Here is a 17,095-nt window from a genome sequence, read left to right as displayed (position 1 = left end):
TTTTTTTATTTATATATACTTTTTGTAGTTAGGAATGAAATTCGAATTCGAAAAGAGAATGTGTCATTTGAATTATAGTTCGTACAGATTTTTTGCAGACAACTAGCATTTTTGTATAATTTATGGGTCATCTTCCTTTTTGGTCTCACAAATCCCTTCCCTCTTTGTCTGCAAAAAATATATAAAGGGCACAAACATTGCGGCACTAACATGAACCTACATCAATATTACTTTATTACAATTTACAATTAATATCATATTATTTTTTAAATTCTTCATTGACCAAAAGTCTCCCTTCTCTCTCTTTCTTTCTCTTTCTCTCTGTACTATAACATTATTGCACTTCGCATTTTTTCAGTTTGCTAAATCATCAATCATAGCTTCCTTGAAATTCCTTGTCTCTTATATTAGTTCATTCCAATAATCTTTTCATCTGAGAGAGAGAGAGATATCATTTCTTTTCTTTACTTTGAGGTATCCTTGAATTCTTATTCTTGGCTTAACCTCAAGTTCATTCTCAGTTTTTACAACCTATTTAACCACACATAAATTCCCCATTTTTTTCCCCTTCTTGTTGTAAATGCCATCAGCAACTACTACTTCAGATTCTGGGGGACAAAAAATGTTTCGCTGGTTCTTGAAACCAAGATTCTACTCAAAATGGTAACTATGTTACTCTGTTTCTGTTTCTGTTTCTGTGTCTTCTTTTTATTATTGGAACATTCATTTTGTTGTTTTTATAATTATAATTTTGTTTTGTTGATTATTATGGTTAGCTTGACGTACGTGAAGTTCTTAAGGACGAGGCTAGAGAGTGTACAAAAGAAGAGGAATGCGGTTCATAAGATTATGAAGAGTGACATTGCAGAGCTTCTCAGGAATGGACATTATTATGATGCTTATAAAAGGGTAATTTCGTCATTTCACTTTGTTGAAAATTTTCTTGCCTGAGAGTTAAGAGTACCATATGTTTCCATTCAAATGAAGTTTAATTCAAAGGTCATGAGTTTAAGAGATTGAATCATGTTGAAGCCATTTTTAAAAGGTGTTGAGTTGAATGATTAGTTAGTTTTTAAAGTCGAGTTAATTATCGTTGGGTGAAAACTCACATGCAGCTGTGTTCATGTAAAATTGATAGTCCAGATTTGTTAAATGATTTGACAAATTTGATTAAATTGTCAGCTAATAGTTTTCGACTATCAACTTTAGAAAAACTGCACGTGAGTTTTCACCTTATTGTTGAGAGATTTTTTTTATGATGAAAAAGGTGAGTTGAAATGTTTGTTTGAACTTGATGGCAGATTGAAGGGCTTGTATTGGAGCAAAATATGTTATTTTGTTATGAACTTGTTGCACAATTCATTGGATGCATATCAGATCATGTTCAAGACTTAACTAAGCAGAGGTATGTTTCTCAATAATATGACCTACTATAATATTCAGAAAATACAATTATTACAAAATATTTTGTAAGATTGAACATTTTTTTTATTTATTTAAATCAGATGAAGACCTATTGATATTTAATAAAGTATTTTTATAATATTTTTTTAATCTTCTTAAACAGTATTTGCCCTGATGAATGCAAAGAAGCTGTTCCATCATTGATATATGCTGCAGCAAGAATTTCTAATCTTCCAGAATTGCGTGACCTCAGAACACTGTTTACAGATAAATTTGGAAATTCTCTTGAACCTTATACAAGTAAAGAGGTAAGTATAGCACATAATTAAATCATAGGTATCCTTGATTACTAATAACATAAGTTTCTTGAACATATACTTGTATCTGACACTTAATTTTAACTACTTTTCTATAGTTAATTGACAAGTTGAAGAAAGATCCTCCTTCTAGAGAAATGAAGATTCAGTTATTGCATGAAATAGCACAAGAGTTCTCTATTGAGTGGGATAGCAAAGCTTTAGAGCAAAGGCTTTCTAGACAGCCATCATTGTATGAAGTAAGTCCTCACATTAACTTGTCTTACTATTCAATGTCCCAACAAAATTGATATATCACAAAATTAATGTATCTTTATATAAAGGGTCATGCTATATGTACACTAAAATCAATCACCAAAATCAACCACCAATATAAAATACATGCCGAAATACAAATACACATTGAAAATAAATTAAATCACACATGTATTTATACACAAATATATTGGTGGCTGATTTTGATGTATAAATAACATTTCTCTTATATAAATGATGTCAAGATATTAACATTTCAAATGTCTCAATTTTGTATATCAATCTAATATTCTTTAATGAGATGGATATAATATAAATTTGAACTAATAATCAAAAGAAAGGGTATGAAAATCGAACCAGTCATTAAATCGGTAGAATGAGAAGTTTAAATGTCTACAAATTCAATCGATACTCAACCGGAGTCAAATTCGATACGATAAAATAATGTATTTATGTATAAAACATATTTTTAACAAAAATATTTTGTGTTTATTATTTTAAACTGATTATTCGCTAAAAATTGATCAATTTGATTGGTTTGTTTTTTATTCTTAATCGGTTTGTTGATAACTGATTTTTACACAAAATTAGACCGTTTTAGTAACTATTCTGATTAACCTATTTAAATAGGCCGATTCAATCTCATCCTCATAATTATGGTAAAAAATTTACTAACATATTTTAGTTTAAAAACATAGAGGTTTTTTATGAACTATTTTTTCCACTTTGATATATATTACAAGGGAATCAGTAACAGAAATACATTAACACATGAGATTTGTAGAATTGTATAAATGTAGAAAGCATAAAATTTGTTGAGGCTAAAAATTTGTATAATAAAATCATGCTTTATTTTGCAGGAGAGGCCTAAACCTGAAAAAACAGAGAAGCAAGTTGGTGTGGAAAAAGAACACAAAAAAGAAACAGACTATAATGCATCATCACAAGAAGGAATCAAAGAATTCAATGCTGAACAATGGAGGCAGCAAATCAGCAGTGACGACGACGACGATTCTAGCACCGATATGTCATCGGTCCACGGCCGAAAGCCGAGTTCTAGCTCCCTCGGAAGCATATCCGAGGATGACACAGAAATCATCAGTAACAAGAAACCTTATTGGCTTGTTCCTCCTCCTTACCTCAAACAAAGAACTAACAAAGGCGAAATCAATTCAAATTCAAAGAAGAAAACAAGGACAGATTCGGAACCAAACCATGAGGATCAAGCTCCAAGATCATCATCAAGGAGCAGAAACATGATGAAATCAAGAGCAACAGAGGATAACATTATTGGTTCTGATTCTTCCAAGAACAGAAGATCATATGTAAGAGGAACATCTCTTCCTCCTAGAACAACAAACTCATCATCAGTTGAAGAAACATCAAGAGGGCATGGAAGATCAATTTCAATGGATTCTGAAGTGAAGAGTATTGTGCATCCTAATCTACCTGATTATGATGATTTGGCAGCTCGTCTTAGAGCTCTCAGAAGAACATAAACAGAAAGAAACAGCTATAGAAGAGTATAGGTACAATAATTATACCTTAGTTATCTTATCCAAGATATATTATTTGTATTTATACAAGAATTTGAAATTTATTATTATTATTATTATTATTATTATTATTATTATTATTATTATTATTATTATTTCTTTTATGTTGCATTGGTTGATTGTCATAGGATATATGCTACTCTATTATCTAAATCTAAGATTTAAATCTACATTCAATTGTAGACTTGTATTAGTATTACATACTTACATTATAGGGTCAATGTTTACGTGTGTACATTAAGAATCTTAGTATTGGATTATGTTGAAGAAAATGCTTAGAAATCTTCTTAAATCTTAAGTTGATTGAATTGAACCAAAATTCTTTTAACTAATTAATTAAATTGACAACTACTTGCTAGTTTATTGAGTATACGTGTTCGTTAGTCAAAACAAGGTACGTGTTCGTTAGTTTTAATTGTCATAATATTTTTTTATAAATATTTTTACAAGAAAAAGTATAAATTATTAATATATTATCTGTCAACTTATTGTCAACAATAATTAATTTTTATATTTTAAATATATGTATAAAGAGATATATCTAAAAAATATATCTATAAAGACAGTTTTATTAGACACGGCCGTAAAAAACATATTTTTATTAAATACAATTATAAACAAGAGTCGACAGAAGTTAACAGAAATGTTGTTGATAATATAGGAATTGTTTTTACAATTATGTAATGTGTAGACCAAAATTAGTCACCAAAATCAGTTACTAGTATAAAATGTGATTATGAATCTTAGACTGGACGGCATTTGTTTTGAATGAAAATTATAATAATGTGAAAACTAAGAACGTAAGAGGAGTTTGGTTGATATACGTCAGTTATACGAGTTTGTTAGTTATTGAAGAAAACAACACAAAACAAAACGCACTTTCTAGCACTCTCCGCTTCATTCCCCTGTCTTTACTCTCAAAATCCTAGGTTGCACCAAAACGACACCGTTTCGTTGCCTTAACGCACAAGTCGTCGTTGATGTGCGCCACCTCTTTCACTCGGTCTCCACTTTAACACTTTTTTCTCCAAAAGCCAGATTCCTTCTTCAATAACAGCCACTCAATGTTCCATTCTCTTTACAAATTCCCACACTTTTCTTCACTAATCGCAAGAATTAGAATCAGAAGAAGAGGATGGGTTGCTCCCAATCCAAGATTGAGAACGAAGAAGCGGTGGCACGATGCAAGGAACGGAAACACTTCATGAAACTCGCCGTTTCCGCCAGGAACGCCTTCGCCGCCGCGCACTCCGCCTATGCCACGTCACTCAAGGGCGCCGGCGCCGCACTCACTGATTTCGCACAGGGAGAGGTTGTTGATCCTCAATTTCCCCCTTCTGCTGCCGCAGCCGCCGCCGCGATTCCTGCTATTGCGGCGGTTAATGATATCAAGCCGCCACCTCCGCCGCCTAGCCTGGCAGAGCAGCCGCAGCCTCTCCAGCGTGCAACTACCATGCCGGAGAAGATGATCAAAGATGAATCGAAGCGGGCAGGGTCGAAGAAGCAGGTTATCAAAGAGGAAGAAGGTGCGGATGGTGATGATGAGATTGAGTTGGAGAATAATGAAGGGAATTTGAGAACGAGGCGGAGAAGAAGTAATCGAACAATTGAGGAGAAGAATCAGCATCATGATCGTAAGCATGATCATGATCATGGTCATGGTCATAGTCATGTTCATGCTTTGCAGCACACACATCAAACCGCAGCTATGGAGTATTTCTTTCCATCAGTGGAGAATGTGCCGGGAACAAGCTTGAAGGATTCAGAGGAAGTTTTAGGAGAAGAAGAACAAGAAGAGAATCATCATCATCATCATCATAACAATAACAATAATAATCATAAAATGAGTAAGAAGGATGAGAGGATTCATAATCATAGGAAGGTGTTTGTTGAAGAGAAAGGACATGGAGAAATAGATGATGACGAGGATGTTGACGGCATTGATGATGATGAGCCTGTAGCTCCTTTACCGGACGAGGAAGCGGTAGCCCTGCCTCCTGCGCCAGAGGCTATGGCTATGGCCACGACATCATCATCGAAAGCATTGAAGAAGGTGAAGATTGTGCCTCCGGTGGAGGCGAAGAGGAACGGGAAGCAGGGTGTTAATATGATGCAGGTCTTTACTGAATTGGATGATCATTTTCTGAAGGCTTCAGAGAGTGCTCATGAAGTTTCCAAGATGCTCGAGGCCACTCGCCTCCATTATCACTCCAATTTTGCTGATAATAGAGGTAAAAGAGTGATAATGGCTTTTCTCTGCTTCAATTTTGTATTGTATTTGAGTAATTATGCTCATGATTACTTTAACAAATTAATTTTTTAAGTGCCTTTTGCTTTAAGTAACTGATATGTATGCTGCTGGTGATTGGACACTATTGTGGTATGTGGTGATTACATAACATTAGTTCATAGGTTATGTAGTGATAGTGGTTACCAAACATGTTTTGAATTGTAAATTTGTAATTATGCCTCGGTTTTTGCAGGACATATTGATCACGCCGCAAAGGTGATGCGAGTTATTACATGGAATCGGTCCTTTAGAGGAATACCGAATTTGGATGAAGGAAAAGATGATGTTGACTTAGAAGAACATGAAACTCATGCTACCGTCTTGGACAAATTGCTAGCATGGGAAAAGAAACTTTATGATGAAGTTAAGGTATGGGATTTTTATTTTTTATTGTTAGCTATTTATTGTAAGTTGTCACACAGTTTCTGCAAGAAGATTCATGTATGTATCAAATTATGCTGCAAATTTCTGTTTATCTTCTCTGAATTTCGCTGCGGAATATTTTGATAGGCCGGTGAACTAATGAAATATGAGTACCAAAAAAAGGTTGCCATGCTTAACAAGCTGAAAAATAGAGGTTCTAACTCTGAAGCATTAGAGAAAGCAAAAGCGGCCGTTAGTCATTTACATACAAGATACATTGTAGATATGCAAGCCTTGGATTCCACGGTCTCAGAGATTAGCCGGCTACGCGATCAGCAGTTGTACCCAAGACTTGTTCAGCTTGTTGATGGGTGAGTTATAATAATTAGGGTTCAAAATTACAAATAGATAATCTTGTGGCTATGTGGAAGTGTTTTGAAATTTAGTTCAGCCATGTAATATGACTATGTTATGGTTGCTTATCACATCAGACATTTCTTGATGAATCACTTTGTGCTACCGAAGCTTTAAAATTACAAAGAAAATGATAAGCTTTACTTTCTGCAGATCAACAGTAAATTTGTCCTTACTTGGTCCCGAATTTCTTAAATATTACAATTTCCTGTAACTGTCCCTTTTTTTTGGTCCTTTACTTAGGTATTATTCTTTTTCTAAAGTTGGCTTGTGTATTGTGGCAGGAGGATTTGAACTTTGAAAATGAACCTTATAAAACTGATGGCAGTTTATTCCTGTCACTAATGCAGTAATGCTTTTTGAACTTTGAAAATGAATCTTAGAAAATTGTCCGTCATATTTGTATTGTTTTATTTTAGGAAGTGCATCTTTCTTAAGTAAAAGTGCTATAGCTCAAATCTGTGTCTTCACAAACTGATGAACTCAGTCAAAAACTCTGCTGATATTGATGGTTTTGTTTTGTTGAACTGCAGGATGGCCACCATGTGGGGAATCATGCAATTCCACCATGAGAATCAATCGAGTATTGTGACAGCATTGAAATTGCTGGACATTTCCCAGTCTCCAACTGAAACAAGCGAACAACATTATGAGCGTACACAGCAGCTATGTGCTGTTGTGCAACAGTGGCAGGCACACTTTGAGAAGCTAATGATTCACCAAAGGGAATACATAAAGGCTCTAAACAGTTGGTTAAAACAAAATCTTATCCCAATTGAGAGCAATCTGAAGGAGAAGGTTTCTTCGCCGCAAAGAGTTAGAAAACCCCCAATACATAGTCTTCTCATAGCATGGCAAGATCATCTAGAGAAACTTCCTGATGAGGATGCTAGGACGGCCATAACCAACTTTGCTGCCGTGATAGAAACTATCTGTCAGCATCAAGAAGAGGAGCTAGCTTTGAAGAGAAAATGTGAGGAGACACGTAAGGAGCTTATGCGCAAAAAACGGCAATTCGAAGACTGGTATCGCAAATATATGGAAAAGAAAATACCGGAGGACTTTGATCCGGAGAGGACAGAAGCTAATAATCCTGATGAGACTATTATAAACCGGAAGTTTCTGGTTGATCAAGTAGAGAAGAGATTGGAGGATGAGGAAGAAGCTTATGCAAGGCAGTGCCTACAGGTTAGGCAGAAATCATTGGGAAGTCTCAAAAATCGGTTGCCAGAGCTTTTCAGGGCCATGTCGAATTTTTCGCACGAATGTGCTAAAATGTATAGTGAATTACGGTCCATAACCCAAAACCAAGGTTTAGGCCAGAGGTCATCTGAGAATTAGTTTGTGTTGAAGAATAGTTTTTGGGGGAATGGTAAATTATACTTAAATTGGTTGTATCATACATATACATAATGGATACTACACTAATACACTTGTTCTTGATTAGGGAGTTGACACAGTGATATAGAAATACCAAGATTAAATTATCATGTAATTGCACAGTTTACAAATTTAATGGATTGATGTGCATTCTATAGTGTGAAAATCTCAACTTTTTATCTACTGTTATTTCATAACACCTCTGTTCAATCTGTGTCAAGATCTTGCAGTGATCTCACATTTTTCAGTTTCCTGAGATAGATAAAGGGTATTTGAATCTGATGAATCTGATGCCTTTTCGAAATCAATAATTTTCCTGCTTTGAATTGATGAGTGCTTCAACTGTAGAGAGCTGTGTCTGCATTAATTGAAGCTTATAAAAGTTTTCACTATCTGTTAACTTCTTCACAACCGTAGCCTTATAAAACTTTTCAACTATAATCAGTGACATTGATAACAACTAGTTATACTATGATCTTTGCCATTTTCTCTACATGGAGATTTCAAACTGAGCAACAGAAGAATCTTCTCTTTCTATCTTTCATTTCATTGTTCAATTTCATCCCCATAGGCTTTGGGGGATAAGCTTTTGCTAGTCTCTTTGCTGCATTTGACACACAAGAAAACAAACTTAATACTTCTGCTCAAATTTTTAAGCTCACTATCAGATGAAAATGAAGATGATGTTCATCATTATCTACCTATTTCATAGAAAAGCTCATTGATATTCTCTCCCGTCTTAGCAGAGGTTTCAATGTAGACATTCCACTCTCATGAGCAAATTTCTCCGCTTCCTGCATTAATTTTGATTCATTTAAGAAAGTTACAGAAAATGGAAACAAAAACATATGATGTGGTCAAGATCGTGATTTAGATCCTCTAAAGTGAGTAAGCGATACCTTGGCTTCAACCTCTCTATTTGGCTCCAAATCTGATTTGTTTGCAACCAATGCCATTACCAGCTTATGGCTTCCTACAGACAATGTTAAAGTTTTATTATAGTGAGACTGGACAAGCATAAGCATTTGAATCTGAACTTGGTTTTGTTAATAAAAACAGAACAACGGGAAACAACAAAGTGGGGAAGTTTTCAAAGGGAACAACAAATCAAGTTGAGTAAATATTATAAATTTGAATAGTGAATGATTTATAAGTGGCTGGTTATGAATTGAAGTTAAAGTTTCTTGCAACACAAGCATGAGTTTCAACAATGAGTTCTTGGGGTTAAAAAGGAACAATGAGGTTATTGTAGTAATTGTCATTTCTAGTATTCAAGGCATTACCATGTACTTGCAATTCTTCAACCCATTTTTTGACTTTAATAAATGTATCCTGGGATTAAAAACAAAAAAACAGTAAGATGTTGGAAAAGTTTTCATGAATTTTAATAAGAAAATAAGACTAGAAATGTTGAATTCTTGCACGGTAGTATATATATATATATAGGAGCCAAACTATGATATCTTTCTTGTCGTGCTTTATCCAATATGTCAAATTTCACTAATGATAATAGTTATGTGGGAACATGCGATCTCTAGGTAAGTATGGAGAGACTATACTATTTAAGTTATAGTTTGTTGGCAATGCTATAATTGGTTTCTATTTTAGAAGATGTTGAGTCTACAGCAGAATTTTGATTTTTAATAGATACAAAGTAATGAAATTGAACACTATCACAATAATACATTCGCTATATATTTTGTAAAGAGGAAAAAAAACAATATAGATTTTTTTCTTACTAACTCTATAAAATGATATGAATAAGGATATTATTATTGTTATTCAATTACAATTCTAGAGACGTATATATATAGTATCTCTATGCTATAACTTCAATGAATAAGAATAAAATTCTCCGACAAAAACTCCTTACTAAATATTTTGAGTTCTCTTCTATTAAAACTTATTTATTTTACTTCATAAAATTACTCTTATCCTTCTTTTATTCTCACAATTCTCCACTTCGATCACAATTTGAAATCTACTCAAATTTTGGACGATCAAAGTATGGTATTCATATCCCCATGCCTAACATAGAATAACATTGAGCAATTTCAAACAGTGAACTTGCTTTCTGACACTACTTTAGTCAGTATGTCTACGAAATTTTCATCAGTGTGTACTCTTACAACAGAAATGTTGCCTTTTTCTATAACATCACACACGAAGTAATATCTTACATCAATGTTGCCTTTAATAGACCAAATTTAAATAAAAACTCAAATAAGTTCTTGTTGGAGTTAATATAATTCTAACTATTACGGCCTAATATGTGATAGAAAGTCAATGGTCTAAGTGTACAATATGTACAATGAGTTGAATTTTTGCCCCAATATGAATAAAATGAACATCACTTATACTATTTAGGTATCGGGGATAATAAATATTCCAAAAACTTAAGCTGATTTTGGAATTTACATCGAACTCTTGATCTTTCAGACCTAAAACTCTGATACCATGTCATGAAACTACTCATTCCAAAAGCTTTAGCGGATAGAAAAAAGTAACACTAATAGTTATATCTCTAATACCGAATCAAACATCCCTAAACCCTCATTGTACATATTATACAAATATTCTATTAACTCCCTATGCTTCCTCAAAAAATAAAGATATTTAATTTAAAAATATAAAAATAAATTAAATAAAATTTAGATAACAACTCATAAACCCTATAAAATTGGCCTTCAGTTTATCACTTCTATTGAATTCCGCATCCTAATTTCTACAAGAGCATTTATTGTAAGTATTTCCGCATATGTAACAGAAAAACTCTCCACACCTACATATAATGGATGGGCACCCATCACTTCTCTCAACGTAGAAGTTGCAATTAGGGCACCTCTGCCAACTCTCTTTCTTCGCCAAACCCATCAGCATAACATCCTCCTTCTCCATCCTATCTTTGTTACGACTCTGAAACTCCTTGCACCTGATTCCATGGTGCCAAGCAACCTTGCATTCTGCACAAAACATTCTATCACAATGAGGACACTTAAATTTTCTGGCCAATTTTCTGCCATTGTGGTCACCGTCATCAATCATGAGCGCAGAACAGTCCTTAAAGGGGCAATAGAATTTGTCAGCCTCAGGTATCCCGGCTTCGCACAATAATTTTCCCCACAGATCGAGAACCTTCTTTGGAAGAATATTCCGGCAATCCTCCACATTCAAATAACGGTCCATGCAAATTGGACAATGAATTTTAACGCGATGAACATGTGAGGAAACGTGCTTTACCATGCAAGTTGTACAGAATGAGTGGTTGCAACTGATTGTGGTAAAAGATTCCTTTTTTGTTTTGGTCTCGGTGCAGATTTTGCAAAAGAATGGTTCACAATTGGTGTTGGTGTTGATGGAATCGACATTCTCCGTTTTGGCGATCTTTCTTCGTTTTCTAACAGGATTAGTGTTTTGGGATTTAGGGTTTTTGTTTGAACTAGAGACCTTAGTCATTGTGTGGATTGGATCCAATTGCTTCTTTCACTTATTTTTCTATGACGATAGTAAATGGGATTTAGCGTTTTTATAATTGTTTTTAGGATTGGTAAATCGTTATTTTTAATGAGATTTGAAAATTATTTACAAAGATTTGAATTTAATTTATAAATTAATTTATTTTTTATTTACTTAGTTTGGACTAACAATAATTAAGGAAGGATCTACACATATAAGTTTAAATTTTATTTAAATTTTCAATCATATTTTTTTATAGGTTGAAAATCTCCTTTAAGTCTTAATTCTAATTTTATCTGTATTTTTAAAGTTTATCGTACTTATAACAAATCAATATTTTTAATTAAATACAATGTTTAATCATTTTATATTTTATAAACTTACTAATAAAATAAAATATATAAAATTAAGTTCATATTATAATTAAAGCAATAAAATCATAATAAAATCCATGTTGAAATTACAAAAATGAGAAAATGTATAATAATTTTTAACTACATGTTATAATATATTGATAATGAGGGTAGATCGGATAAGATTAAGGTTGAATTCGTACCTAACTCTTCAACCTAACCTACAACGCTTTGAGTTGAATTGTCAATTTTTTTTTTTTTTACGAATTAGGTCAGATTAAATGTCCGTAATAAAGTGGTATTGCCAGCCTTATGCTTAGTATGTTTAAATTATTAGTTAAAATTAAATTTAATGATTATATATCATTAAAAAATTTTGTATTGGATATTTTTGTCCTCAAAAAAATTTTATTACATTGAGATCCCTAAACTTTACAAAAATAAAATATATAGGTTCTTGCGTTATATTTTTGAAAATTTATTTGTCCAAACAAAAACAACAGACCTAACTAAAATAGAAACTTATATGTCTTACTTTTATAAAATTTAGAAACTTCAATATAATAAATTTTTTATGAAAACAAAAACATCCGATATAAAAATTTGAGAGACTTATTCAAGTATGTACTCTAAATTAAATTTGAATTTGTTTTTCTTTTACCCTTTTATTTTTCTTCTTTTTCTTTAGGGTTAAATTAAGAGTTTTTTATTTTATTTTATTAAGATAAGAGATTTGTTACCTATACTCCTTCTTTTTTCTGATACTAAAATGCGTATAGTAAAAATAAAAATGTATTTTAAAAAAAAAAGTATACACTGTAAAAGTGTATTTACTATTTAAAAATGGTATAAATATTTTTTTTATATCTTCATATACTTAAATCAAATCAATCTAAAGTCATTTGGGAAGTTTTAAAAGTAATTTTTTTGAACTTTTGATCTATGACAAGTAATAGTATTAATATTTGGTACAATATTAAGGGTATCAGGGGTGAGTACGGGTCGGTTTGGTTCGAATTTATGATAAAATTAGAACCGAACCGATCAAAATGTAATTGGTTCGGTTTAGTTCGGATTTGCGATTTTTTGTACATAGATCTGAACCAAACCAAACCGATTAAAAATGGATTGGTTCGGTTCGAGTAATTTGGTACCCGAAAACTTTGAAATTCATAAAAAAAAAACCAAATTTTTATCTTAAAAATTCAACAAGTACAATAAACATGTAACATCAATAGAAATAATCTAAACATGATAAACACCAAATACATTAAAAACTAAACTCATTAAAATCTAAACATATTAATAGTGAATAATCATTGCCTAATAAAAAAGTCATATATATTTTTAATTTTTTTATTTAATTAATATATGATCGGGTTTGCGGGTTGGTTCGGGTTCTGCACCCTTAGAATCGATACCCGAACCAATTACTAATAAAGGCCATCGGTTTGGTTCGCATTAGACTCGATTACCCGTTGGTTTCAGAACCAATTTTATTGGTAACCAATTTTATTGGTTCTGTTTAGATTCGGACGGATAATCGAGTACGTGCTACCCGTGCTCACCGTACCCCTAAAAAATATACACGGTAAAGTGTATTTACTATTTAAAAATGGTATAAATATTTTCTTTATATCATCATAAACTTAAATCAAATCAATCTAAGGTTATTTGGGAAGCTTTAAAAAGTAAATTTTTTTTGAACTTTTGATTTATAACAAATAGTAGTATTAATATCTGGTACAATTTTTAAAATCAAATTATATCTTTCTGAAAAACTATGAAAAAGTATAGGTGAATAATAAAAATATTAAACAATATAAATAATAGATATATCGGATGTTCATTTTACTAGTGTACATATGGTTATTTTAATATTAAAATTTAGAGGGTTAATTTAAAAGTGCAGTGTATTTTTATTTGATTGGTGGTTGTTCATATTGTTCAACAAAGTCATTGTCCCCCTAGCATTCCTCAAAAACTATTTAGGAGCTTATAGAAAAGTTAAAAAAATAAATTCTCTTATAATAAAAATTTTTTATTACATTTCTTTTAAAATAAATACTTTTAGAATTAAAAATCTAAATATAAAATAACTTATTTAAAAGTTATTGTTAATATAATTATTTATTATTTAAATTATTTTTTAAAAGGAACTTAATTAAATTATTTATTTATGGACCTAAATCCAAATAATGAAATTGATAAATTGATTATCTTTCGTTGTCGTAATATTAAGAATTTTCAATAGCAAGCTAAGAGAATATTAAAAAAAAAAGGTTTTATAGAAAAGAAAAATTTGTATAATATAATATTATTAAAAATTTTATAATCTTATCTCTTTTTTCCGAAAACTCTAAGTTTCGATAATAATATAAGGGTTAATTGATACATATAACTGTATTTTGAAGTGTCATAGAGAAAGAGGAAAATTAAACTTTTTCATTTTTAATAGCCAAAAGCTTTTCATTAAGATTTCTTGAATTTTAAAATTTCCTCTAGAAAATATCTAAATAGAAAAATATAAGTAGACAATGAAAATATTAAACAATATAAATAATAGATATATCAGATGTTCAATTTACTAAGTATACAAATGATTATTCTAATATTAAGATTTAACTAGGTAATTTAAGAATGTAGCGTATTTTTCTTGAATTGGATCAATTTTAAAGTCTATTATCCGAATACATTATATAAACATGATAATAATTGATTCCAAAATCCATGAAATTTTGCTTTCTGTTGTTCCAACAGACACTCAACAATAAAAATATGAATTACAATTTTGATCCTTATACTAACAGGAACAATTTAATGATAGAGGTTTTCTCTAATCACAGTAAATATTGCTTCCTTCATATATGGACATGCAAAATTATCTAATGATGTAGATTAAAATTTGTAAACGGCCTCTCACATGATACATGATAGAGCTCAATAACATCGTTTAATTCAACTAGCCGATCTCATCTAGTAAGACATTTTTATTCATATATATATATGGGTGAAATATATATATATATATACGACTGGTTGCAGCTGAAACCTTTTGTAGCTTACAAATTCATATATATGACCCTAATCATTAACCCACTCTCTTATAACAAAATAACATTATATCAAGTTATCAACACATGTAGAATCACAAGCAAAAGACCAAATTTAAATAAAAATTCAAATCAGTCCTTGTTGAATAATTTTTATCAAGCAGCACGGCCTACTATGTGAAACGATTCACAAAATAAAAAACATATTTCAGTTTATCACTTCTATTGAGTTCCACATTCTAATTTGTACAAGAGCATTTTTTGGGATTAATTCCACATATGTAACAGAAATTCTCTCCACACCTACAATACATGGATTTGCACCCACCATTTTTCTCAACGTATAACTTGCAATTAGGACACCTCTGCCAACTCTTTTCCTTCGCCAACCCCATCATCATAACATCTCCATTACTGCCCTGAAACCCCTTGCACCTGATTCCATGGTGCCAAGCAACCTTGCACTGTGCACAAAACATTCTATCACAATGAGGACACTTAAATTTTCTGGCCAATTTTCTGCACTCACCATCATCGATCATGAGCGCAGAACAGTCCTTAAAGGGACAATAGAATTTGTCAGCCTCAGGTATCGCTGCTTCACACAATAATTTTTCCCAAAGATCGAAAACCTTATTTGGAAGAATATTGCGGCAATCCTCTACATTCAAATAACAGTCCATGCAAATCGGACAAGGAATTTTAACGCGATGAACCTGAGAAGAAACGTACCTTACCAAGCAAGTTGTACATAGCGAGTGGTTGCAACTGACTGTGGTAAAAGATTTCTTTTTTATTTTGGTCTTGGTGCAGATTGTGCAAAAGAATGGTTCACTGTTGGTGTTGGCGTTGATGGAATGGACCTTCTTCTTTTTGGTGATCTTTCTTCGTTTTCTAATGGGATTAGTATTTTGGGATTTAGGGTTTTTGTTTGAACGAGAGACCTTAGTCATTGTGTTGATTGAATTGCTTCGTTCACTTGAATTAGGGTTAGGAGGAGATTCTCAACCTGAAAAGAGAATATGATTGATATTTATAGAAAAATTAAACTTTTGTATTTAAAATTTAAATATTATCCTACTTTAATTATTGTTAGTCCTAACTAAGTAAATAAAAAATAAATTAATTTATAAATTAAATTAAGTTCAAATCAGTATAAATAATTTCCAAATCTCATTAAAAATAAATTAATAATAATTTACCAATCCTAAAAACAATTATAAAAACCCTAAATCCCAATTATAATAAAATTCATATTAAAATTGTATAAGATGAGGAGATGTATAATACTTTTTAACTACATATTATAATATATATCTGTAATGAGAATTGGTCGAATAAAGGTTAAACTCGCACTTGACTCTACTTACAGTTCAACCCAATTCATTTCGAATCGGATTGTCAACTTTTTTTTTTTTAAAAACGAAGTGGGTTGGATTGGAAGTTCACATATAAAGTTGATATTTCCAACCAGCTTTATACTTAGCACATATAAAATTATTAGTTAAAATTAAATTAAATTTAAATTTTTCTTTCTTTTATCCTTTTATTTTCCTTCTTTTTCTTTATGGTTAAATTAAGAATTTTTTTTTTACTTTATTAAGATCAGAAATTTGTTATATATTTTCCTTATTTTTGTGATGATAAAATGCCTACAGTAAAAATAATAAATGTATTTTTTTTAAAAAAAAGTATACACTTTAAAGTGTATTTACTATTTAAAAATGGTATAAATGTTATTTTTCTTTATATCTTCGTATACTTAAATCAGATCAGTCTAAATTCAAATAATGAAATTGATAAATTGATTATCTTTCATTGTTGTAATATTAAGAATTTTCGATAGCAAGCTAAGAGAATATTAAAAAATAGAAGGTTTTATAGAAAAGATAAATTGTATAATATAATATATGAAAAATGTTATAATTTTATCTCTTTTTTAGAATATTTTAAGTTTCGATCATATTATAAGGGTTAATTCACTTAATTGATACATATATAAATGCATTTTGAAGCGTGACAGAGAAAGAGGAAAATTAAATAAACTTTTTCATTTTTAATAGCCAAAAATTCTTCATTAAGATTTCTTGAATTTTGAAATTCCAGCTAGAAAATATCCAAATACATTATTTAATATATGATAATAATTGAATTCAAAATCCATGAAGTTTTGCTTTTAGTTATTCCTAAAGGATTACTGTGTTTATAATACGTAGTGGAAAAAAAATAATATTAAAGATCTATTTTATACTTT

The 17,095-nt window shown here is 31.1% G+C and overlaps 3 protein-coding genes across 3 annotated transcripts; 2 read left to right on the top strand and 1 right to left on the bottom strand.

Annotated features, from left to right (window-relative positions):
* The first annotated feature begins 299 nt into the window (after positions 1–299).
* LOC130947842 (uncharacterized) lies at positions 300–3,588 on the top strand. The gene is made up of 6 exons (XM_057876562.1): positions 300–663; positions 777–909; positions 1,302–1,405; positions 1,568–1,712; positions 1,820–1,960; positions 2,837–3,588. Exons 1-6 carry the CDS (start codon positions 581–583, stop codon positions 3,473–3,475), a joined length of 1,245 nt encoding a protein of 414 aa, XP_057732545.1. The 5' UTR covers positions 300–580; the 3' UTR covers positions 3,476–3,588.
* An 823-nt stretch (positions 3,589–4,411) lies between these two features.
* On the top strand, positions 4,412–8,115 carry LOC130947841 (protein ALTERED PHOSPHATE STARVATION RESPONSE 1-like). Its single transcript, XM_057876561.1, has 4 exons — positions 4,412–5,763; positions 6,016–6,191; positions 6,333–6,556; positions 7,133–8,115. The coding sequence occupies exons 1-4, from the start codon at positions 4,668–4,670 to the stop codon at positions 7,938–7,940; spliced, it is 2,304 nt and encodes a 767-aa protein (XP_057732544.1). The 5' UTR covers positions 4,412–4,667; the 3' UTR covers positions 7,941–8,115.
* Positions 8,116–10,697: 2,582 nt separating this feature from the next.
* LOC130948358 (E3 ubiquitin-protein ligase RSL1-like) lies at positions 10,698–11,435 on the bottom strand. Its single transcript, XM_057877079.1, has one exon. It carries the CDS (start codon positions 11,433–11,435, stop codon positions 10,698–10,700), a length of 738 nt encoding a protein of 245 aa, XP_057733062.1.
* Between the last annotated feature and the right edge of the window lie 5,660 nt (positions 11,436–17,095).

The sequence above is a fragment of the Arachis stenosperma genome, chromosome 9, assembly GCF_014773155.1.
Source record: "Arachis stenosperma cultivar V10309 chromosome 9, arast.V10309.gnm1.PFL2, whole genome shotgun sequence".
Classification (NCBI taxonomy): Eukaryota; Viridiplantae; Streptophyta; class Magnoliopsida; order Fabales; family Fabaceae; genus Arachis; species Arachis stenosperma.
Note: the sequence above shows the minus strand (reverse complement) of the source record. Positions and strands in the feature narration are given on the sequence as shown.